Below are 23,948 nucleotides of genomic sequence, written 5' to 3' on the forward strand. Positions count from 1 at the left end.
GAGCTGTACTGTTGGGGACAGTACTGAGGGAGAGATGTACTGCTGGGGACAGTACTGAGGGAGAGATGTACTGTTGGGGACAGTACTGAGGGTGAGCTGTACTGTTGGGGACAGTACTGAGGGAGAGATGTACTGTTGGGGACAGTACTGAGGGAGAGATGTACTGTTGGGGACAGTGCTGAGGGAGAGATGTACTTTTGGGGACAGTGCTGAGGGAGAGATGTACTGTTGGGGACAGTCCTGACGGTGAGCTGTACTGTCGGGGGCAGTACTGAGGGTGAGCTGTACTGTCGGGGGCAGTACTGAGGGAGAGATGTACTGTTGGAGACAGTACTGAGGGTGAGCTGTACTGTTGGGGACAGTACTGAGGGTGAGCTGTACTTTTGGGGACAGTACTGAGGGAGAGATGTACTGTTGGGGACAGTACTGAGGGAGAGATGTACTGTTGGGGACAGTACTGAGGGTGAGCTGTACTGTTGGGGACAGTACTGAGGGAGAGATGTACTGTTGGGGACAGTACTGAGGGAGAGATGTACTGTTGGGGACAGTACTGAGGGAGAGATGTACTGTTGGGGACAGTACTGAGGGAGAGCTGCACTGTTGGGGACAGTACTGAGGGAGAGATGTACTGTTGGGGACAGTACTGAGGGAGAGATGCACTGTCGGGGGCAGTACTGAGGGTGAGCTGTACTGTTGGGGACAGTACTGAGGGTGAGCTGTACTGTTGGGGACAGTACTGAGGGAGAGATGTACTGTTGGGGACAGTACTGAGGGAGAGCTGTACTGTTGGGGACAGTACTGAGGGAGAGATGTACTGTTGGGGACAGTACTGAGGGAGAGATGTACTGTTGGGGACAGTACTGAGGGAGAGATGTACTGTTGGGGACAGTACTGAGGGAGAGCTGCACTGTTGGGGACAGTACTGAGGGAGAGATGTACTGTTGGGGACAGTACGGAGGGAGAGATGCACTGTCGGGGGCAGTACTGAGGGTGAGCTGTACTGTTGGGGACAGTACTGAGGGTGAGCTGTACTGTTGGGGACAGTACTGAGGGAGAGATGTACTGTTGGGGACAGTACTGAGGGAGAGCTGTACTGTTGGGGACAGTACTGAGGGAGAGATGTACTGTTGGGGACAGTACTGAGGGAGAGATGTACTGTTGGGGACAGTACTGAGGGAGAGATGTACTGTTGGGGACAGTACTGAGGGAGAGCTGCACTGTTGGGGACAGTACTGAGGGAGAGATGTACTGTTGGGGACAGTACTGAGGGAGAGATGCACTGTCGGGGGCAGTACTGAGGGTGAGCTGTACTGTTGGGGACAGTACTGAGGGTGAGCTGTACTGTTGGGGACAGTACTGAGGGAGAGATGTACTTTTGGGGACAGTACTGAGGGAGAGATGTACTGTTGGGGACAGTACTGAGGGAGAGATGTACTGTTGGGGACAGTACTGAGGGAGAGCTGCACTTTCGGGTTCAGTACTGAAGGAGAGTTGTACTGTTGGGACAGTACTGACGGAGAGCTGCACTTTCGTATTCAGTACTGAGGGAGAGCTGTACTGTCAGGGCAGTACTGATGGAGAGCTGTACTATCAGCCCGGCATTACTGAGGGAGATCTGTACTGTTGGGGCAGTACTGAGGGAGAGCTGTACTATCGGCGGGCAGTACTGATGGAGAACTGTACTGTCGGGGTCAGTACTGAGGGAGAGCTGTACTGTCGGGGCAGTACTGAGGGAGAGCTGCACTGTTGGGGCAGCACTGAGGGAGAGCTGCACTGTTGGGGCAGCACTGAGGTTGACCTGCACTGACGCGGACAGTAGAGAGGGAGAGCTGCACTGTCGGGAGCAATACTGAGGGAGATCTGCACTGACTTGGATATTACTGAGGGAGAGCTGCACTTTTGGGGCAGTACTGAGGGAGAGCTGCACTTTCGGGGCAGTACTGAGGGAGAGCTGTACTGTCGGGGCAGTACTGAGGGAAAGCTGTACTGCTGGGGCAGCACTGAGGGAACGCTGCACTGTTGTGGCAGCACTGAGGGGGAGCTGTACTGTCGGGGTCAGTAATGAGGGAGAACTGCACTTTCGGGGCAGTACTGAGGGAGAGCTGTACTGTCGGGGTCACTAATGAGGGAGAGCTGCACTGTTGGTGTCGGTAGTGAGGGAGTGCTGCACTGTTTGGGGCAGAAGTGAAGTAGAGCTGCACTTTCGGTGGCATTACTGAGGGAGAGCTGAACTGTCGGGGCAGTACTGAGGGTGAGCTGTACTGTCCGGGTCAATAATGAGTGGAGCTGCACTGTCGGGAGCAGTACTGATGGAGAGCTGCACTGTCGGGTCAGTACTGAGAGGGAGCTGTACTCGGGGGCAGTACTGAGGGGGAGCTGTATTGTCGGGGGGCAGTACTGAGGTAGAGCTGTACTGTCGGGTCATTACTGAGGGAGAACTGTATTGTCGGGGGCAGTACTGATGGGGAGCTGTACTATCGGGGGCAGTACTGAGGGAGAGCTGTACTGTCGGGGGCAGTAGTGACGGAGAGCTGTACTGTCGGGGGCAATACTGAGAGAGCTGCACTGTTGGGGGCAGTAGTGATGGAGTGCTGTACTGTCAGGGGCAGTACTGAGGGACAGCTGTACTGTCGGGGCAGTAGTGACGGAGAGCTGGACTGTCGGGGGCAGTAATGCAGGAGAGCTGTACTGCCGGGGTCATTACTGTGGGAGAACTGTATTGTCGGGGGCACTACTGAGGGAGAGCTGTACTTTTGGGGCAGTAGTGAGGGAGATCTGTACTGTCGCAGGCCCAGTACTGAAGAAGCTCTAGGCTACTGTATGGCTAATATTCAGTACTGCTGCACTTGATGCATTACAACAGTGTCCGCACCATAAAGTACTGATTAGTTTTGGGATGTACTAAATCGAAAAGTCGCTATATAAATGCAAGACTTTCTTCATTTTCATTCCCATGTTTAGTGCTCTGCTCTCTTGAACTAAATATGTTGTTGCTGTGCTCTGTTGTTATAAACATGGTGTCACTTTGCTCGTCCTTACCTGTTTGAATATTGAATCTTTTATAAGATCCGCCCAGAGCCTTCTCCTGCCTTCTGGAGGAAACACTGATGGAAATGCGGAAGTTATCAGAAAGGAAATAAAGAATGTGGAGTCTGTGCACTCAGTGACACCTGGTATATGAGGGAGAAACCTGCTACCAGGACCTTTGTGAAGCAATTAGTACATTTCATTTCTGGGACAAGGAACTGAGGCACTGAGCCCCACCAAAAGGCAAGGAGCAGAGAGAGTGAGAGTGTGGGAAGGTGTGAAGTCTCATGAAGCAAAGATACTCCCCGGTAATGGGGACAAGACACCAGGAGTATGTGAGACCTGTCGAACAGGGTGGCCGGCTGAACCCCAATCAATGCACACTTGCTGTGTTCATCCCGAGCTTCAGATTTCAATTCATTGACGCCTGAATAGTCAGCGCGTAATTTATTCAATTCCCTGAAGCAAAGTGTCACTTTTTAGGGATTACAATACCTCTATATGTATATCTGCATAAGAATTATATCCGGAAATTGGATCAGATGATGAGGTTAAAAACCCCTGACCAGGAGAATGTTGGAATTATATCCAGAGCTTGGATCAGATGATGAGGTTTAAAAACCCCCTGGCCATGAGGAGGTTGGTTCGGTGTCCATACAGGTGGCTGATACTAAGCTCAATCCTGTGTGGACTCTCTGTAACTTTCCTTTTTCGATATTTGTGCAAGAGAGAAATTCCGTTTGTAAACTACTGGAAAACAGTTAAACTAAAACCAGTATACGATGCGCGATATGAATCCCTCGATCTGTCAGAGGAGAACTCGAGTTGTTGGAAGATAATTAGTGGTGACCCGGAAGCCGTTCAAAATGCTCTTTTAAACTCGATCACAATCGCAAACACATATAAGGCCTTCACTGAAAGCGATTACTTAACAATGACCCGAGACTGCGATTCATTTGCTAAAAACCGCAAATACATCACATTCCCCTTAAGTGCCGAGGAACATGATTTCCCTCTGGCCTATTCTATGGTGGTCAATGAAAACATCGAGATGTTTGAGAGGCTCCTGAGAGGCATTTACGCTCCTCAGAACGTTTACTGTGTCCACGTGGACAGGAAGTCTCCAAAGCCATTTCACTTGGCGGTCCAGGCCATCGCTTCCTGTTTCACGAATGTCTTTGTAGTTGGAAAATCAGAGACAGTGACGTACGCCTCATGGTCCAGAGTTCAGGCTGATCTGAATTGCATGGAAGAGCTGCTGCGGAGCTCTGTCCCATGGAAATACCTCATCAATATTTGTGGAAAAGACTATCCAATAAAAAGCAACCTGGAGATAGTCAACAGACTCATGGCCATGAACGGCTCAAATGTTATTGTCTCAGTACCTCCACCGGGATTCAAACAGGTACATGGTCCAGCTTCATGTCAGTGTCCATCGTGCTAGTGAGTATAGGAATAGGAGGATAGAGCAGATGAATGCGTGGCTAAAGAGTTGGTGCAGGAGGGAGGGCTTTAGTTTCCTGGATCACTGGTTCTGATTCTGGGGAAGGTGGGACTTGTGCAAGTCGGACGGGTTGCACCTGAACCAGAATGGGACAAATATCCTTGCGGGGAGGTTTGCTAGCACTGTTGGGGGGGGTGGGGGTGTTTCAACTAACTTGGCAGGGGGATGGGATACAGAGTGGAGCTATAATAGGGGGTGATGTACAGCCAAATATAAAGGACAAAAACAAGTCAGCTTGGAAGGCAGAGCAAATATGTAACGGCACAAGGGACTAGGGCAAGGCTGGATGGCATTTATTTTAACGCACGGAGTTTTGCGAATAAGGTGGATGAACTGAAGGTGTTGATGAACACATGGGAGTATGATATTGCTGGTATCACGGAGACATGGTTGAGAGAGGGGCAAGACTGGCAGCTCAATATTCCGGGGTATAGAATCTTCAGGCGAGACAGGGGGGAGGGGGTAAAAGAGGAGGGGGTGTTGCAATATTAATTAAGGAGTCAATTACTGCTGTAAGGAGGGATGATATATTAACAGGTTCCTCTAATGAGGCCATATGGGTAGAACTTAAAAACAAAAAGGGGGCAAGCACTTTGCTGGGAGTGTACTATAGGCCCCCAAACAGTCAGGGGGAGATAGAGGAACAGATATGTAGGCTTGTGCAAATAATAGTGGGGGATTTCAACATCCCCAATATTAACTGGGATAGTCAGAGTGTGAAAGGCTTAAAGGGTGCAGAATTCTTAAAGTGCATCAAGGAGAGCTTTTTGAGCCAGCATGTAGAAAGTCCTACAAGAGAGGGGGCGGTACTGGACCTAATTCTAGGGAATGTGGCCGGGCAAGTGGTAGAAGCGTTAGTAAGTGAGTACTTTGGTGACAGTGACCATAATTCCGTGAGATTTAAGGTAGTCATGGAAAAGGACAGAGATGGACCAGAAATAAAGGTTCTAAATTGGGGGAAGGCCGATTTTAATATGATAAGGCAGGATCTGGCCAAAGTGGACTGGGATCAGCTGCTTGCAGGAAAATCCACAGCGGAGCAATGGGAGTCTTTCAGAAAGGAAATTGAGAGAGTACAATGGTAACATGTTCCCGTAAAGGTCAAGGGTGGGACCAACAAGCCTAGGGAACCTTGGATGTCAAGGGATATACGAGAATGGATTAGGACAAAAAGGGGGCTTTTGGCAGATAAAAAGGACTAAAGACAGAGGAAGCCCTAGCGGAGTATAAAAAGTGCAGGGGGATACTTAAAAAAGATATTAGAAAAGCGAGGAGGGGCCATGAAATAACACTGGCGAGCAAAATAAAGGAAAATCCTAAGGTGTTTTATAAGTATATTAAGAGCAAGAGGATAACTAGGGTAAGAGTAGGGCCCATTAGGGACCAAAGTGGCAATCTGTGTGTGGAGCCAGAAGATGTAGGTGGTGTTTTAAATCAATTTTTTGCATCTGTGTTCACTATGGAGAAGGACGATGTAGACATAGAAATCGGGCAGGGGGACTGTGATATACTTGAACATATTAGCATCGAGAGGGAGGAGGTACTGGCGGTTTTAGCAGGCTTTAAAGTGGATAAATTCCCAGGCCAGGACGAGATGTATCCCAGGCTGCTGTGTGACACAAAGGAGGAGATTGCAGGGGCTCTGACACAAATTTTCAAAACCTCTCTGGCCACAGGTGATGTGCCAGAGGACTGGGGAACAGCTAACGTAGTTCCATTATTCAAGAAGGGTAGTAGGGATAAACCAGGGAATTACAGGCCAGTGAGCCTATCATCAGTGGTAGGGAGATTATTGGAAAAAATTCTGAGGGACAGAATTAGTCTCCACTTGGAGAGGCAAGGATTAAACAGGGATTGTCAGCATGGCTTTGTCAAGGGAAGATCATGTCTGACCAATTTGATTGAATTTTTCGAGGGGGTGACTAGGTGTGTGGATGAGGGTAGTGCAGTGGATGTGGTATACATGGATTTCAGTAAGGCTTTCAATAAAGTCCCGCACAGGAGACTGGTCAAGAAGGTAAGAGCCCATGGGATCCAGGGAGCCTTGGCACATTGGATCCAAAACTGGCAAAGTGGCAGAAGGCAGAGGGTGATGGTCGCAGGTTGTTTTTGTGACTGGAAGCCTGTGTCCAGTGGTGTACCACAGGGATCAGTGCTGGTCCCTTGCTGTTTGTGGTCTACATTAATGATTTGGATGTGAATGTAAAAGGTATGATCAGTAAGTTCGCAAATGGCACGAAAATTGGTGGCATGGTAAATAGTGAGGAAGGTAGCCTCAGTCTGCAGGACGATATAGATGGGTTGGTCAGATGGGTGGAACAGTGGCTATTGGAATTTAACTCTGAAAAGTGTGAGGTGATGCATTTTGGAGGGACTAACAAGGCAAGGGAATAAACAATGAATAGTAAGACCCTAGGAAAGACAGAGGATCAGAGGGACCTTGGTGTGCATGTACATAGATCCCTGAAGGCAGCAGAACAGGTGGATAAGGTGGTTAAAAAGGCATATGGGATACTTGCCTTCATTAGCCGAGGCATAGAATATAAGAGCAGGGAAGTTATTATGGAGCTGTAGAAAACGCAGTTTAGGCCACAGCTGGAATACTGTGTGCAGTTCTGGTCGCCACACTGTAGGAAGGATGTGATTGCTTTGGAGAGGTTGCAGAGGAGATTCACCAGGATGTTACCTGGGCTGGAGCTCTTCAGCTATGAAGAAAGACTGGACAGGCTGGGGTTGTTTTCCTTGGAGAAGAGAAGGCTGAGGAGGAACCTGATTGAGGTGTACCAAATTATGAGGGGCATAGATAGGGTAGATAGAAAGGAACGTTTCCCCTTAGTAGAGGGGTCAATAACAAGGGGGCATAGATTCAAGGTAAGGGGCAGGAGGTTTAGAGGGGATATGAGGAAGAACTTTTTCACCCAGAGGGTGGTTGGAATCTGGAACTCACTGCCTAAAAGGGAGGTAGAGGCAGGAACCCTCACAACATTCAAGAAGCATTTGGATGAGCACTTGAAATGCCATAGCATACAAGGCTACGGACCAAATGCTGGAAAATGGGATTAGATTAGACAGGGCTTGATGGCCGGTGCTGACGCGATGGGCCGAAGGGCCTCTTTCTGTGCTGTATAACTCTATGACTCTATGACTCTATGAATTCATCCTGATTTTTCCACCATCCATCCACCCTTTCATCCTGGTTGATCATCTCTCCATCCTTCCATCCACCCTTCCATTCATTCATTCATCCATCCTTTCATCCATACTTCCATCCATCCTTCCATCCATCCATCCATTCATCCATTCATTAATCCATCCATCCATCCATCCATCCTTCCATCAATCCATCCATTCATCCATCCGCCCATGCATGCACCCATCTCTCCCTCCACCCTCCCTCACTCCCTCCTACCCTCACACTCGTTCAGTCACTCACTGCATCCAGTTTTCTTTCCATCCAGTTTACTCGCACTAATACAATTATCGCTCCCTGATTAATGTCGCCTAAGTTTGTAGATCAGTAGCTTTCTCCCCAATACATTGGCTTTGTTAAACGCAGATTGTAGTGACCACGTGGGCTGCACCGCCCGGGAGGTAGCAGTTGCAGTTAAATGTAGTAATAATTAACTGAATAGATATTCGAAGGATTAAAACATGCTAATTATCAGACTGTAGAGCCACTACACAAGAGGTGAAGCTCAAGGGTTATGAACCTATCTCTCAGGTGGTCTCACATCACCCGCTTCACTGCATTGGACAGTCAAGTGCTGACCTGAATCTCCAGTTAGATTAACTCAAGCCTGATATCGGAGGTTTGAATTCACATGTTATGTGCAGGAGAATAGAAGGATGACATCATACTTACTGTAATGGGCTCTGTTCCCGGTCAACTGAAGGCGTGGCAGATGAACATTTGCTGTTTCCTACATTGTTTTTAAAGCCCTGACATAATTTCCTTTCAGCTGTGATTGTTGATTGGCTTGTTTTATGTCACATGTCTAAATGAGATGCTTGCGGGTGACCAGAATGATTCCAATTAACCAATCTGAGCCAATCAGGTGACATATTTTCCGCTTTTGAGCAGCACTAGTTACCAACATTTTCCACGCAAAATTTATACAAGCAAACAGAGTAGCTAATGTTTAAAGTCATTGAGACAATGAACATTTATCATTAATGACGCTAGTTGTGGTGTGGCAGGAAAATGAGAATTAATTTGGAAAATGAATAACAATTGCTCTTGGTGTTGACTTTCAGAGACGGTGGAAATTTCATTATGATGTCCACAAGAATATGGTGAGAACAGATCGAAAGAAGAGCCCCCCACCCATACGCAGCAACATGTTTGTGGGGAGCGCATACGTTCTGGTCACCAGGGAATTTGTGAGCATTTTGTTTGTGAACCCGGAAATCCAGGCATTTTTCAAGTGGTCGGAGGATACCTACAGCCCCGATGAACACATCTGGGCAACACTGCAGAGAATGCCTGAGGTACCCGGCTCCATTCCATACATTCCTGGGCACCACAGGAGTGACGAAGCAGTCCTCACTCGAGCAGTGAAGTGGGCACTTCAAGCTGGTGATATAGCGAAAGGAGCCTTATATTCACCTTGTACAGGAAGGTATCACCATCGGATCTGTGTATATGGATCTGGAGATCTCCACTGGATCATCCAACAGAAACCTTTGTTCGCCAATAAGTTTCAGCCAGATGTAGACAACACAGCTTTGCAATGTATGGAGGAATATGTCAGACACAGAGCGATTCATGGAACAGGAACTTACTAATGAACATAAGAACATAAGAACATAAGAAGTAGGAGCAGGAGTAGGCCATACGGCCCCTCGGGCCTGCTCCACCATTCAATAGGATCATCGCTGATCCGAATCTAGACTCACGTCCACTCCCCTGCCCTCTCCCCGTAACCCCTAATTCCCTTATCTGCTAGGAAACTGTCTATCTCCATTTTAAATTTATTTAATGTTGCAGCTTCCACAGCTCTAGATTTACTACCCTCTGAGTGAAGTAGTTTCTCCTCATCTCAGTTTTGAAAGGGCAGCCCCTTATTCTAAGATTATGCCCCCTAGTTCTAGTCTCACCCATCAGTGCAAACATCCTCACTGCATCCACCCGATCAAGCCCTCTCACAATCTTATATGTTTCGATAAGATCGCCTCTCATTCTTCTGAACTCCAATGAGTAGATTCCCAACCTACTCAACCTTTCCTCATACGTCAACCCCCTCATCTCCGGAATCAACCGAGTGAACCTTCTCTGAACCGCCTCGAGAGCAAGTATATCTTTTCTTAAATATGCAAACCAAAACTGCACGCAGTATTCCAGGTGTGGCCTCACCAATACCCTGTATAACTGAAGCAAGGCTACCCTGTTTTTATACTCCATCCCCCTTGCAATAAAAGCCAAGTGGCATTCCTGATCATCTGCTGCACCTGCATACTAACTTTTTGTGTTTCATGCACCAGGACCCCCAGATTCCTTTGTACTGTAGCACTTTGCAGTTTCTTTCCATTTAGATAATATCTTGCTCTTTGATTTTTTCTGCCAAAGTGCATAACCTCACACTTTCCAACATTATATTGCATCTGCCAAATCTCTGCCCACTCACTTAGCCTGTCTATGTCCTTTTGCAGGTTTTTTAAGAACATAAGAACATAAGAAATAGGAGCAGGAATAGGCCAATCGTTCCCTCGTGCCTTACTCCGCCATTCAATAAGATCATGGCTGATCTGATCATAACCGCCAATCTACTATCACAGAACCATCTCCTGAATCTAACAGAATTAGACACACGAAACAGGAGCAGGATCAGGCTACACGGCCCCTGGGCCCGCTCCGCTACCCACAGGGCCATGACCGATCCGAACCTAGACTCATGTCCAAATTCCTGCCCGCTCCCCGTAACCCTTAATTCCCTTTACTTCTAGGAAACTGTCTGTTTCTGTTTTAAATTTATGGAATGATGTAGCTTCTGCAGCTTTTTGGGGCAGCATATTCCATGGACCTACCACCCTCTGAGTGAAGTAGTTCCTCCTCATCTCAGTGTTGAAAGAGCAGCCCCTTATTCTAAGACTATGCCCCCTTGTTCTAGTTTCACCCATCATCGGGAACATTCTCCCTGCATCCACCCAATCCAACCCCTTCACAATCTTATATGTTTCAATAAGATCGCCTCTCATTCTTCTGAACTCCAATGAGTAGAGTTCCAATCTACTCAACCTCTCCTCATATGTCCATCCCCTCCTCCCCGGGATTAACCGAGTGAAACTTCTTTGTACTGACTCGAGAGCAAGTATGTCTTTTCTTAAGTATGGACACCAAAACTGTATGCAGTATTCCAGGTGCGGTCTCACCAATACCTTGTACAACTGAAGCAATACCTCGCTATTTTTATATTCTATCCCCCTAGCAATGAAAGCCAACATTCCATTGGCCTTCTTAATCACTTGCTGCACCTGCATACTAACCTTTTGAGTTTCGTGCACCAGGACCCCCAGATCCCTTTGTACTTCAGTACTTTCCAGTTTCTTGCCATTAAGTTAATAACTTGCTCTACGATTTTTCCTGCCAAAGTGCATAACCTCACACTTTCCAGTATTGTATTCCATCTGCCAAATCTCTGCCCACTTACTTAGCCTGTCTATGTCCCCTTGCAGGTTTTTTATGTCCTCCTCACTCACTACTTTCCCTCCCATCTTTGTATCATTGGCAAACTTGGATATGTTGCACTCGGTCGCTTCCTCCAAATCGTTAATATAGATTGTAAAGAGTTGGGGTCCCAGCACTGACCCCTGCGGAACACCACTAGTTACTGATTGCCAGTCTGAGAATGAACCATTTATCCCAAATCTTTGTTTTCTGTTAGATAGCCAATCTTCCACCCGTGCTAGTATATTACCCCCAACCCCGTGAGTTTTTACCTTGTTCAGTAATCTTTTGCATGGAACCTTGTCAAATGCCTTTTGGAAGTCCAAATACACTACATCCACTGGTTCCCCTTTATCCACCCTGTATGTTACGTCCTCAAAGAATTCGAGCAAATTTGTCAAACATGACTTCCCCTTCATAAAACCATGCTGACTCTGTTCTATTAAATTATGTTTATTCAAATGCTCTGTTACTGTTTCCTTCATAATGGCATCCAAAATTTTGCCAACCACAAATGTTAGGCTAACTGGTCTATAGTTTCCGGCTTTTTGTCTACTTCCCTTCTTAAATAAGAGTGTTACAGTAGCAGTTTTCCAATCTGCCGGGACCTTTCCTGAGTCCAGGGAGTTTTGGAAAATAATCACCAATGCATCCACGATCCCTACCGCCACTTCTCTCAAGGCCCTATGATATAGGCCATCAGGTCTGGGGGATTTATCCGCCTTAAGTTCCATTATTTTACAGAGTACCATCTCCTTAGTGATTTTAATCGTGTTTAGCTCCCCCCCCCCGCCCCCCCATTGCCCCCTGTTTGTCCAGTGTTGGGATATTTTTAGTGTCCTCTACTGTAAAGACTGATACAAAATATTTGTTCAGAGTCTTTGCTATCTCCATGTTCCCCACCAGTAGTTTCCCGGTCCCACCCTCTAAGGGACCAAAGTTCACTTTAGCCACCCTTTTTCTTTTTATATAGCTGTAGAAACTCTTGCTATCTGTTTTTATATTTTTTGCTAGTTTACTTTCATAATCTATCTTCCCTTTCTTAATTAATCTTTTAGTTATTGTTTGCTGGCTTTTAATTGCTTCCAAATCTTCTATCCTCCCACTAGATTTGGCTACTTTATATGCCCTTGTTTTCAGTCGGATACTATCCTTTATTACTTTACTAAGCCACGGATGGCTGTCTTTTCTTTTACTCCCCTTTTTCCTCAGTGGAATATATTTATCTTGAAAGATGTGAAATATCTCCTTGAATGTAGACCACTGCTCTTGTACCATCTTACACTTTAATCTGTTTTCCCATTCCACTTTAGTCAATTCTACTCTCATACCTTCATAGTCTCCTTTATTTAAGCTCCGTACGCTGGTTTGAGATCCAAATCTCTCACCCTCAAACTAAATTTGGAATTCAACCATATTATGGTCACTCATTCCAACGAGATCCTTTACTAGGACATATTTTATTAATCCTGTCTCATTACACAGGAACAGATCTAAGATTGTCCGCTCCCTGGTTGGTTCAGTTACATACTGCTCAAGGAACCCATCCCTAATACACTCTCTGAACTCTTCCTCAAGGCTGCCATGCCCAATTTGATTAGTCCAGTCAATATGAAAGTTAAAATCCCCCATGATTATATCTGTTCCCTTATTACAAGCCCCAACTATTTCCTGATTTATACACCGACCAACAGCGTTGCAACTGTTAGGAGGCCTATAGACTACTCCCACTAGTGACTTTTTCCTGTTATTATTCCTTATCTCCACCCAAACTGTTTCACTACCCTGATCCTTTGACCCAATATCATTTCTGACTTTTGCAGTGATTCCATCCTTGATTAACATAGCAACCCCACCTCCCTTTCCTTCCTGTCTGTCCTTCCTAATTGTCAAATACCCTTGTATGTTTACTTCCCAGTCATGATCATCTTGCAGCCATGTTTCCGTAATGGCCACCAGATCATACCCATGTGTAGTTATTTGTACCATCAACTCATCTATTTTGTTACGAATGCTGCGTGCATTCAGATAAAGAACTTTCAAATATGTTTTCTGACAATTTATTCCTGCTTTTACCCCCTTTACTACTTTGCCATTATCAAATCTGTCCCTTCCTGACACGCTCTGGTTTTTAATTCCCCCACTGCTACCTTGCTCTATTGCCTTCTCCGCTGTCATTTTTATTTTTCGCTCTCTTAAAACCTTCCCCCACACTAATTCGTTTAAAGCCCTCTCCACAGCCCTAGTTATTCGATTCGCCAGGACTCTAGTCCCAGCACTGGCCAAGTGAAGTCCATCACAACGGAACAGCTCTCTCCTGTCCCAGTACTGATGCCAGTGTCCCAAGAAGCAAAACCCATTTCTCCCACACCAGTCTTTGAGCCACGCATTTAACTCTCTAATTTTATTTACCCTAGCCCAATTTGCATGTGGCTCAGGTAGTAATCCAGAGATTATTACCCTTGAGGTTCTGCTTTTTAATTTGGCCCCTAGCTGCTCAAACTCCCTCAGCAGAACCTCTTTCCTTGTCCTATCTATGTCGTTGGTACCAACTTGGACCACGACAACTGGTTCCTCCCCCTCCCACTCCAAGTTTCTCTCCAGCCCAGAGGAGATGTCCTTAACCCTGGCACCAAGCAGGCAACACAGCCTTCGGGACTCTCTTTCTCAGCTGCAAAAAACCCTATCTTTCCCCCTAACGATACTATCACCTACCACTACAACATTTCATTTAACTCCCCCCACTTGAATGGCCCCCCGCTCCAGGGTGCTGTGGCCAGTTTGCTCATCCTCCTCGCAGTCCCCATTCCCATCCTCACAGGGAGTAAGAGCCTCAAATCTGTGGGACAAGAGCAAGGGCTGCGGCTCCTCCAACACTACCTCCTGGATCCCCGTACCTGCCTCACTTCTAGTCACACCATCCTGACCCTGGCCACAGACTGCATTTGAATTAATTAATCTAATTGGTGTGACTACTTCCTGGAACACAGAGTCCAGGTAACTCTCCCCCTCCCTGATGTGTCTCAGTGTTTGAAGCTCGGACTCCAGCTCATCAACAAGGAGCCGGAATTCCTCGAGCAGCCAACACTTACTGCAAATGTGATCACCGTGATCATCAATGGTGTCCACCAGCTCCCAAATATTGCAGCAGCAACACATCACCTGATCTCCCATTCTATGTAATTAATTAAATGTATTAATATTATTTTTAAATACCCACTGCCCCGATTCTAGATGATGAATATCGCACCTTAGAAACTATAAACCATAGTTTAAGCTTAAAAAGAGACAAATACTCACCAACCAATCACTTATCTGCTTTCTGGTGACATCACACTTCGATTTCTTTTTCCCTCTCTCCTTCCCCCTGTGTTCTGAGTATGGAGACTGCTCTCGGGAGCCTTTTGTAGCCCCGCTCTGCCGCTGAAACACCCGCCGACTCTCTGAGGCCTTACCTGGGTCTCGGGAGCCTTTGTAGCCCCGCTCTGCCGCTGAAACACCCGCCGACGCTCTGAGGCCTTACCTGGGTCTCGGGAGCCTTTTGTAGCCCCACTCTGCCATTGAAACACCCGTATCATAACTCACACATATTCCCCTTCACTAATTACCCCGATGCTCGCTGACCTACATTGGCTCCAATTAAGGCATTGCCTCGATTTAAAATTTGCTTCCTTTTATTCCAGTCCTTCCATGTTTCGCCCCTCCATGTCTCTGTAACCTCCTTCAGTGCTTCAACCTTCCGAGATCTCTACTCTTCTGCAATTCCTGCCTCTTACAGATTCACACGCCTTCAGTTGCCTGGAATCTAAAATTTGGAATTTGTTCCATCAGCCGCTCCACCTCTGGACTTCTCTCTCCTCCTTCAAGATGCTGCTTGAAACTTAACTCTTTGAGCAAGATTTTGGTCGCCGGTGCTAAAACCACCTTCTGTGTCTCGGTGTTAAATATTGTTTGATAACGCTCCTGTGCAGTGCCTTAGGAAGTTTGATTACATTAAAGGCGCTATATAAATGCAAGTTTTTGTTGTTGTTCACACTGCAGCATTCTTCTTCATATAGACCTGACAAATCAAATTGGCAAAGTTTGTCTGGAGGATGAGTTCTTGGTCTGCATTTGGGATATTTTCATAAGAAATAGGAGCAGGAATAGGCCATTTGGACCCTCGAACCTGCACCGTTATTCAATAAGATCATGGCTGATCTTCTACCTCAAATCCACTTTCCTGCACTATCCCCATATCCCTTGATTCCCTTATTATCCAAAAATCTCCAAAGCATTCCCAGGACAATACGGCATGGGATCAAGCAGGGAACAGGCTATTTTAGATTGTGTATTGTGTAATCACAGAATCACAGAAACCCCACAGTGCAGATAGAGGCCATTTCGGCCCATCGAGCCTGCACCGACACATATCCCACCCGATCCCCGTAACACCTACACCAACACATATCCCACCCTATCCCCGTAACCCCACGTATTTAATCCCCCTAACACTAAGGGTCAATTTATCATAGCCAATCAACCTAACCCGCACATCTTTAGACTGTGGGAGGAAACCGGAGCACCCGGCGGAAACCCACGCAAACACGGGGAGAATGTGCAAACTCCACACAGACAGTCACCCGAGGCCGGATTCGAACCCGGGTCCCTGGCGCTGTGAGGCAACAGTGCTAACCACTATGCCACCGTGCTGAAATAGCATTCTCATTGTAAAGGATCCCCTGGAGCACAGTGATCATAATATGATAGAATTTCACAAAGGGCTGTATTTTGTGATCTCTATGGGTAGCTACGAGGTGTGTACGCACCCAAAGTGGCCGCACACTTTCCCGGTTTAGATATGTGATGCGCATACACTAAAATCCAGATGTTGTGATCTGTGAAGATTCTTCTTCACAGATTATGTCATGATTCTTCTTGACAGATTATCTGCATCCCCGGGAAAAGGGCCTCCACAGGTGGAGAGTTGCGCTATTTGCCCACCTTCCGCCTGCTAAATGCCTGGGAAGTTCTTACGCCCGGTAAATAAAGTGATAAGCTCTGCTTTTACAAGGATAAGTGCTTTAAAAAATAGAAAAATAAAACTTTATCACTAATTTGTACATTAAAAACACTGCCTAATAAAGGCATTTATTTTTAGCCCGTTAAAACATTTATTTTTTAATTCAATTTTTGTTTAAAATTTTTAATTTAATGGCTTTTGAATTCATTGAAAATATGCATTTTTAAACATTTATTTCATAATAATTAATCTTTTATTGTCATTGCACAAGTACATGAACAACAAAATGCGATCTTGCAAGCTCCCATGACTGGGAGAAGCAAAGCCGCTGCGTGCCGCCATTCCATTTCCACCATTCCTCCTGTCCGACAATCTTCAGCCCAACGCCCAGGCCTGCTCACCAGCCGCCCCTCCCGTGACCTTCTCACCAACCGCCCCTCCCGTGACCTTCTCACCAACCGCCCCTCCCGTGACCTTCTCACCAACCGCCCCTCCCGTGACCTTCTCACCAACCGCCCCTCCCGTGACCTTCTCACCAACCGCCCCTCCCGTGACCTTCTCACCAACCGCCCCTCCCGTGACCTTCTCACCAACCGCCCCTCCCGTGACCTTCTCACCAACCGCCCCTCCTCGGGGCTCCTTCCGTGACCTTCTGCACGTGGTCTTCCCTGATGGTCACCCCTCCAGGTACTAACCAGGCCTGGCCCTGCTTAGCTTCCAAGCCTTAGACCAGTGACCCTATCCCTAGTCCCAGGAACAGGGCTGTGTTTGTTTATTGTGTAAGTGATCCCCATTCACACTTACGGGGATTCCGTATGTACAGAAATCCCACAAGTATGAATGGGGATTCCCTTCTGGTATTGGATGGGCTTGCCGATCCCAGGTATCCCCATGTATCCCAGCGGCACATATGGTTTGCAAGCGCCCCTCGGATACATGGGCCTCTCCCCGTGGATACTGGAAGAGGCCCAGGAGTGCAAGTCACTGTATCTCCCAGACCACCAGGTAAATTTGTAGATTTTTTACAGGTTGGAGGCATCTGCAAGCGGGAAGCCTCTGACCGCAAATGATGGGCCATTAAGTTTGAGAGTGACTTGACTAAGTTCGAATCTAATGTCTTACATAGGTACAAAGGGCGATTTGGCTAACGTACATTGGAAAATAGATTAAAAGTTACGGCAGTAGATAAGCAGTGACTAGCATTTAAAGAAATATTTCATAATTCTCAACAAAAATGCATTTCATTGAGAAACAAAACACTCCACATGAAAAGTGATCCATCCGTGGATAACTGAAGAAGGTAAGGATGGCATTAGATTGAATGAAAAAGCTTATAAAGTTGCGAAGAATAGTAGAAAGCCTGAGGATTGGTTAGTTTCAGAAACCAGCAAACGTTGGTCAAAAAATGGATAAAAAGTGAAAAAATGTTATATGAGAGAAAACTAGCAAGAAATATAAAAATAGATTGTAAAACTTCTACAAGATTGCAAAAAGTAAAAGAGCAGCAAAACTAAAAATTGGACCTTTAGCAGCTGAAACAGGAGCCATATTATGGGAAATAAAGACATGGCAGAAATGTTAAAAAAATATTTTGTATCTGTCTTTACAGTAGAAAACACAGAAAGCATATCAAACATGGTGGGGAACCAAAGGTAAAATGAGGGTCAGGAACTTAACATAATTAATGTAAGTAGTGAAAAAGTACGAGAGGAAATAATGGAACTAAAAGCCAACCAATCCCTTGGACCAGACGGCCTACATCCTCGGATTCTAAAAGAGCTGGCTGCAGAGATAGTGGATGCATTGGTTTAGGTCTTCCAAAAGTCCCTAGATTCTAGAACGGTCCCAATGGATTGGAATGTAGCAAATGTAACACCGCTATTCAGGAAAGGAGGTAGAGAGAAAACAGGGAACTGCAGGCCAGTAAGCCTGAAGTCAGTCGTCTGAAAAATGCTTAGAAAATCATAATATGATTAGGCAGTGTCAACATGGTTTTACAAAAGGGAGATTATGTTTGACAAATTTATTAGAGTTATTTGAGGTGGTAAATAGCAGGGTAGATAAAGGGGAACCAGTGAATGTAGTATATTTGGATTTATGAAAGGCATTTGATAAGGTGCCAAATAAAAAATGATTGCACAAGATAAGCGCTCATGGGGTTGGGGGTAATATAATAGCATGGATAGAGGATTGGTTAACGGACAGATAACAGAGAGTTTGATAGACGTGTCTTTTCAGGTTGGCAGGTTGTACCTAGTGGGGTGCCGCAAGGTTAAGTGCTGGGACCTCAGCATGCGGATAATAAAATGCAAGGTGAGACAGTAAACTGTGAAGAGAACACAATGAGCCTGCAAAGGAATATAGATAGAGTAAGTGAGTGGGCAGTAAGGAGGCAGATGGAGTACACTTTAAGGAAATGTGAGGTTATTCACTTTGGTAGGAAGAATAGAAAAACAGATTATTTTTTAAATGCTGAGAAACTTTTAAACGTTAGTTTTCAGAGAGATGTGGGTGTCCTCGTGTAAGAAACACAGAAATCTAGCATGCAGGTGCAGCAAGCAATAAGGAAGTCAGATGGCATTTTGGCCTTTATTGCAAGGGGTTTTGAGAATAAGAATACTACAATTGTACAGGGCCTTGGTGAGACCATACCTGGACTACTGTGCACAGTTTCAGACACCTTATCTAAAGAAGAATGCACTTGCCTTGGGGGCGGTGCAACAATGGTTCACTAGATTGATTCCTGGGGTGAGATGTCTGTCCTATGATGAGAGAATGTGTAGATTGGGCGTATATCTACTGGAGTTTAGAAAAATGAAAGGTGTTCTCCTTGAAAGATATAAGATTCTGAAGGGATTGACTGGGTAGAAAATCATAACAGGATTAGGCAGAGTCAACATGGTTTTATGAAAGGGAGATTGTGTTTGACAAATTTAGTAGAGTCATTTCAGGAGGTAAATAGTAGGGTAGGGAAAGGGGAACCAATGAATGTAGTATATTTGGATTTCCAAAAGGCATTCGATAAGGTGCCAAATAAAACTGATGACAAAAGATCAGCGCTCATGGGGTTGGGGGTAATATTATAGCATGGATGGAGCAATGGTTACCGGGCAGAAAACAGAGAGTTTGATAAAGGGGTCTTTTCTGGTTGGCAGGCTGTAACTAGTGGCGTGCCACATGGATCAGTGCTGGGACCTCAGCTTGTTGATAAGTAAATGTTAGATCGGACAGTAAACTGTGAGGAGAATACAAAGAGTCTGCAAAGGAATATAGATAAAGTAACTGAGTGGGCAGTGAGGTGGCAGATGGAGTACACTTTAAGGAAATGTGAGGTTATTCAATTTGGTAGGAAGAATAGAAAAACGGATTATTTTCTAAATGGTGAGAAACTTTTAAACGTTAGTTTTCAGTTGGTTCCCCTGGCTGAAGTATCTAGAACTAGGGGGCATAGTCTCAGGATAAGGGATAAAACATTTAAGACAGAGAAGAGGATGGATTTCTTTACTCAGAGGGTTGTGAATCTTTGGAATTCTCTGTGCCAGTGGGCTGTGAATGCTGAGTATTTGAGTATATTCAAGGCTGAGATAGATAGATTTTGGACTCTAGGGCAGCGGTCCCAAACTTTTCCTTTATGCGGACCACTGCATCGTCATCAAAAACTTTTGCGGACCACAAGCCGTTTAAATCATTTTGTGAATAATTTCACAACTTACCTCTGGCACTATTATTACCCTTCTCTTAGCTTGCTCGGTTCAATGTGAGATTGTTCTTCGTCAGTCTGTTGCAGTTTTTACACACTTGTCTTGCCTGCTGGTTTTGACGCCGCCTCAATTCTGTGCCATTTACCATCATGGCCATAAATCACTTTTTCACTTCTGGATGAATAGTTTGTTAGTTCCATTGAACCAGGCTGGACTGTAATGACGCTCAGTACCTTTGCTTTGCATAGGTACACGTTGATCCATTGCATTGAGAATCACCTCCTTGAAGGAGCTCCATAAAACAACGACAGCAACAACCTCCACATCGAGTTTAAACACTCCCCTCATTCTATCTGTCCTGCCTGCCAACACCTGAAACCCTTTTGTTCCGGTGGAACCCATCAGGACTCGATAAGCTCCATCGAACCCCTGTTTCACTATAACAAATGCTCAGCGATGCTTGGTCTGCCTAATTCTCCTCTGTCTCGTTTGACTAACACATGACACGGGTAGTATTTCAGAAAGTGCTACAATTGACACAGTATTGGGGATTCCAGGACAATCCTGGAGGGGTGTGTAAAACATATTTTGAAATTAGCTGGAGAGAAATGTGAGGTGACAGGTCTCGAGAGACAGACTGAGGAGAGGGTCTGTACATTGAATGAGGACATGTCAAAAAGAGCCAGAAGAGTTAGGGATTCTGTTGTGTATGTAATATGTGTGCTACTTTGAACCTATGGACAGGACTGCACTACTTGTTGGGCGTAGTGATACGCAGTACCACTCCTGGCCATAGGGGTATAAATAGTACTGTGGGTACTGATCCCCCTCAGTTCCCGCCTGTGGGCATGAAGTAAAGACCTATGTATAGTCCCTACCTCCAACCAGTAAAGACCTGTTTGAGTTATACGTTTAAGTCTTTGTGTTAATTGTTCAATACAATACACATACTTAACACTGGCGACGAGTCGGTTCGAACCCTGCGGCAGTTATTCCACAGCGGCTTCGTCCAAAGACAGGACGTTGAAGAGAGGTTCCAATCCTCAACACCCCACTGAAAACTGAAGGGCAGCAGAAATCCTGACAGCTTCCAGCGACTGGAAGCGACAGGCATTAGGACCCTGAAGCCTCCATAACCTCGTGGGTAAGCCAGAGCCCGGGAGGGCGCGAGCGGGTAAGCCAGAGACCGGGAGGGAGTGAGCAAGAGCCGCCGAGCGGGTGAGCCAGAGGCCGGGAGCCGCTTCAAGCGGGAGGCGCTTAGCGGGCCAGCGATTGCACCGGTGATAAGGGCTGAGAACCGTTTCGGGCGGGCGGCGCACCAGCGATCGCACAGGAGATAAGAGCCACAGTCGGGCTGAAAGTCAGCGACGAGAAGCGCGGGAAAACCGCCATTGAAGTGGGCGGGGAGAGCGAGAAGCGCGGGAAAGCCGCCATTTTTTGCGGGAAAACCGCTGGGGAAGAAGGCAGAAGCGGGAAAACCGCCATTTTGTGGGCGGAGGACGACGGCAAGAGCGGGAAGCCGCCATCTTTGATAACAAGTAAACAAAATAAAATCTGAGAAATTGCAAATCTACAATGCCTAAACACGGGAATATTAGCACCTTTGATAGTGACCTCGAAGATTGGGCCATATATGTTGAAAGAGTAAAAAATTATTGTAAGGCCAATAAAATTCATGACCAAGATAAAGCTCTAACATTATTAAATTTAATGGGTGCGAAGACATACGGGCAATTGAAACACCTGTTATCACCAGATGAACCGGCGGATAAGACGTTCGATGAGATTGTTACTGTCCTGAAAGATCATCTAAACCCCACGCCGCTGATGCTAGCGGAACGATTTAAATTTTACAACAGAAGGCAGCTACAGCATGAAAGCAATGCTGATTATTTGCTGGAATTGCGTAAATTAGCGAAATATTGCCAGTTTGGAACGGGACTGACAGAGGCACTTCGAGACAAATTTGTGTGTGGTTTATTTAAACAGGATACACAAAAGCGACTGCTCGAGGAGAATGAGCTGCCACTTGAGAAGGCGGTCACTATGGCAGCAGCACACAAAGCCGCAGCGAGAGGCACGGCAGTAATGCAGCTACGGTCACCGGAGCTCAGTGCACACAAATTGGGTGTGAGTTCTGGCAAATGTTATCGTTGTGGAAAGACAACGCATGATCAGAACCAGTGTTGGTTTAAAAACCAAGAATGTAGAACTTGTGGTAGGCTTGGACATATAGCTAGAGTATGCAGGTCAGGGAAGAAGACCAGCAACAAGAAGTCACCGCAAGGAAAATACGCAAAGGTACACAAGGTGACCGAACAGGAGTCCGATTCAGACGCTAGCAGTAATGAACTGGCTAGCTTAAGCTGTAATGAACTGGCTAGCTTAAGAGTACTCAACGCTGGTAAGGGTGCAGACCGCCAGACAATTTGGGTCACTCTTCAGATAGAAGGAGTCCAAGTAAAACTGGAATTGGACACTGGATCGGCATTGACGGTCATAAATAAGAAAGATTACGGAAAGTTATTCCAACATATTCCCCTACAGGATACGGGGATTATATTGAAAACATACACGGGGCAAAGAGTGTACCCCATCGGGAAAATAGAGGTTGCAGTGGTCCACAAGGGCGAAGACAGTCAAATAATGGACTTATATGTGATATCTGAAGGAGGTCCTCCACTACTAGGACGGGAGTGGATTAGGAAAATGAATATGGACTGGCATTTCCTACAAACAATAACGAGTGAGAACTCGGTGAAGATAGTCGGCCCAGACTCTGGAACGGATGATGGTAAGCCCAACTCAGGTGCAAAAGACAAAGTTTCAGCACAGAATTCCACTGAGCAACAACAACATAGTTTAACTGTGGATTCTGAGTCTGGCAAGTCTACTGATGTGCCCATTTCTGAGGGACACCGGGCTCGAACTCAACTCCATTTCAAACTACAACAGCAATTAGAACAAATGCTTCGCCGTTTTGAGCAAGAGTTGAATGCAACGAAAGAGTTCTTTGATATAGAGTTGGAGAATCTGGAAAGACAACAGAAGCAGCTGATGGAGAAAATGGAGCAGGAGCACACAAAACGTCTGATGTCAGAGGAGTTAACGGTCAGCCAACTCCTGCATATGCTGAAGGACAGGACTCTGAAATGGGAAAAACTTGAACACGAACTTCAATATTCAAACGAAAGGGGTTCGGAGCTCTCAAAGGTTATTGGAAGAGCTGAGGTGGCAACACAGACTGAGATGACTGCAACAGGGCAGCCCTTGGATGCCAAAAGTACGCTGACTCACGTCAACGTAGAACAACAGACCGCTGAAACAGCTGCTCCGGTAGAGGGATTGCATAGTCCGATCAATCAATCTCCAAAGGAAGTTGAAGTATTAAAATCACAAATGAGGTCACTAGTAAACGACTTGCTGAAAGCCCAGAAAAAGCTGGATGCAGACGTATACATGAAGAAGTCTCTTCAGGAAAGATGTCTGGATTTGGAACAAGAGCTGGCTAACGTCCAGCTGGGTATGGAGGAAATAGACGACCCTCTCACTGGTCCAGCTCAGGACGACACCGAATATTACGATGTCCTGTCCTGCCCAGCTTGTAACTTCGACTCCCAAAGTGCAGAAATCATGGAGGAGCACCAAAAGTCTACGGAACATCGGGAGAAGCTGGCTCTACGACGGAAACAGGAGGAAGAGAAGGAGGAACTGTGCATGCAGCTGGCAGCTGTGGCAGCTGACAATGGAGCCCAGAGAGTCTCCAAGAAGCAGAAAAGGAAAAGTAAAAACAGAAGATGACCCATCTGAACCATTATCACCTCTACCAGATCACACACGTGGTCCCTCCGAACGGAGCCAATTCAGTTCGGAAGTTCAAACTGTTAAATCCATGGAAGGACTATTGAATGAGTCACTCCAGCAACGTGAACCGACTACACCACAGAGATTGAATCTGTGAACTGTTTTCCGCAGAGACTGATTCTGTGATCTGTTTTGACATGAAGTTATCTATGTATCTATGTTATTCTGTTATGTAAACCTGAAGTT

General features: G+C 46.1%; 2 protein-coding genes across 2 annotated transcripts in view; both read left to right on the forward strand.

Moving 5' to 3' along the window:
• LOC147092769 (NACHT, LRR and PYD domains-containing protein 3-like) overlaps positions 1-23,948 on the forward strand; it is a 235,955-nt gene that overhangs the window by 161,155 nt on the left and 50,852 nt on the right. The gene's annotated exons all lie outside the window — the stretch shown is intronic.
• On the forward strand, positions 1,363-15,205 carry LOC147092772 (beta-1,3-galactosyl-O-glycosyl-glycoprotein beta-1,6-N-acetylglucosaminyltransferase 3-like). Its single transcript, XM_085976010.1, has 2 exons — positions 1,363-4,432; positions 8,786-15,205. Exons 1-2 carry the CDS (start codon positions 3,632-3,634, stop codon positions 9,314-9,316), a joined length of 1,332 nt encoding a protein of 443 aa, XP_085832136.1. The 5' UTR covers positions 1,363-3,631; the 3' UTR covers positions 9,317-15,205.

The sequence above is a fragment of the Somniosus microcephalus genome, unplaced genomic scaffold (assembly GCF_052327205.1).
Source record: "Somniosus microcephalus isolate GS21.2 unplaced genomic scaffold, FLI_Smic_1.0 unresolved_chr2, whole genome shotgun sequence".
NCBI classification, from domain to species: domain Eukaryota; kingdom Metazoa; phylum Chordata; class Chondrichthyes; order Squaliformes; family Somniosidae; genus Somniosus; species Somniosus microcephalus.